Source organism: Emiliania huxleyi (assembly GCF_000372725.1).
Source record: "Emiliania huxleyi CCMP1516 unplaced genomic scaffold EMIHUscaffold_426, whole genome shotgun sequence".
In the NCBI taxonomy this organism is placed as follows: domain Eukaryota; phylum Haptophyta; order Isochrysidales; family Noelaerhabdaceae; genus Emiliania; species Emiliania huxleyi.
This window is the reverse complement of record NW_005198785.1, coordinates 46,217-48,050: the sequence shown is the minus strand read 5'-3', so window position 1 is coordinate 48,050 and position 1,834 is coordinate 46,217. Positions and strand designations below refer to the sequence as shown.

The 1,834-nt window shown below is 61.5% G+C and overlaps 1 protein-coding gene across 1 annotated transcript in view; it reads left to right on the top strand.

Annotated features, from left to right (window-relative positions):
* Positions 1–1,834, top strand: part of EMIHUDRAFT_470356 (hypothetical protein) — a gene marked incomplete at its 3' end in the record, with an annotated part of 5,230 nt that overhangs the window by 2,383 nt on the left and 1,013 nt on the right. Inside the window, exons 4-6 of the mRNA XM_005769367.1 lie at positions 203–302; positions 927–987; positions 1,276–1,327. Of these exons, the coding sequence (XP_005769424.1) occupies positions 203–302; positions 927–987; positions 1,276–1,327 (213 nt within the window). The remainder of the gene's footprint in view (positions 1–202; positions 303–926; positions 988–1,275; positions 1,328–1,834) is intronic.

Sequence of the window (1,834 nt, the reverse complement as noted above, 5' to 3'; positions counted from 1 at the left end):
GATGCCGGGCTAGATGTCGCCACATGTGGGCCCCAGGGTGGGGGAGAGATGGAGGAGATGTGGCGGACTCGAGGTGGCAGATCCGGAGTGACTTGTCTCCCCGGAATGCTCGACCAGTCCCCCCCATGTCTGGCCATATCTCCCCCAGATGTCCACCAGATCTCCCCCAGATCTCCCCCAGATCTCCCCCCACCCCCCACAGGAGCTCATCGAGGCGATCGTGCTGCAGATGACACACAAGGAGCGCTTCGCCAACCTCGGCATCAAGCCGCCAAAGGGAGCGCTCATGTACGGCCCGCCAGGCGCCGGCGAGATATGGCGAGATATGGGGAGATGTGGGGAGATGTGGGGAGATGTGGGGAGATATGAGCGCTCATGTACGGCCCGCCAGGCGCCGAGATGACGCGAGATGACGCGAGATCGCCCGAGATTGCCCGAGATACATCAGCGCGCATGTGCGGCCCGCCAGGCGAGATATCTCCCCCATATCTCCCCCAGATCTCCCCCATATCTCCCCATATCTCCCCATATCTCCCCCAAGCACTGAGCCCGCCAGGCGCCGAAAGAAAGAAAGAACACAGGCAGCCCAAGGGAGGGGGTGGGAGGACGGCGCACGCCGCCACCACACAGGGATGTTAAGGAGAGGAGTGTGGTGGTGCTAGCCGTCGCCCAGCCTTGGAGGGTGCCTGCCTCTTCCTGTCGCCAGGCACCGGCCAAGGCGCTCCTCCTCCCACTGTTTTCTTTCGCACCCCCGGTTTCTTTTCTTCTTGCAGGCACCGGCCAAGACGCTCCTCCCCCCACTGTTCTCGTTGCCGCGCCCACGTTTCTTTTTTCTTGCAGGCACCGGCAAGACCGCTCCTCGCACCTCGGTAGCCCTCTCCCACGATTGGTTTCTTTTGTCACGCCCGGCGTCTGTTTTCTTGCAGGCACCGGCAAGACGCTCATCGCGCGCGCCTGCGCGGCGCAAACCAACGCCTGCTTCCTCAAGCTCGCGGCTGCCTAGAAGCGGAACATCTCCCCATATCTCCCCGTATCTCGTGCCCTAGAAGCGGAACATCTCCCCGTATCTCCCCGTATCTCGTGCCCTAGAAGCGGAACATCTCCCCGCATCTCCCCACATCTCCCCACATCTCCCCATCTCCCCGCATCTCCCCATCTCTGCCATATCTCCCCATACCTCCTTGCATCTCTTCACATCTTCCCACACCTCCCCACATCTCCCCACATCTCCCCACATCTCCCCACATCTCCCCATATCCCCATATCTCGCGGTAGGCTCGCGGGGCCTCAGCTGGTCCAGATGTTCATCGGCGACGGCGCGAAGCTGGTGCGCGATCTCCCCACATCTCCCCACATCTCCCCACATCTCCCCACATCTCGCCACATCTCGCCATATCTAGCTATATCTCGCCGTATCTCCCCATACCTTCGCCACGTAGGTGCGCGACGCCTTCGCGCTCGCCAAGGAGAAGCCGCCAATCTCCCCATATCTCCCCACATCTCCCCACATCTCCCCACATCTCCCCACATCTCCCCACATCTCCCCATATCTCGCCAAGGAGAAGCCGCCCGCCGTCATCTTCTCTCCTCTCCCCCCTCTGTCCTCCTCTGTCCCCATCTTTTCTCTCCCCATCTCTCCAGATCTCCCCAAATCTCTCCCAATATCTCCCAATCTCCCCCCCGGGGGTCTCTCCCGGTGAAAACCCGTGAACTAGCCGGGGCAGTCGGAGAAAGTGCAACTCCGTGCACTGACGGTCGGCCGTCAGAAAACACGCCTCCGGGTCTCGGGTTACACCAATTCCTCGCTACCCAAAGCGGCGAAAGGATATCCACC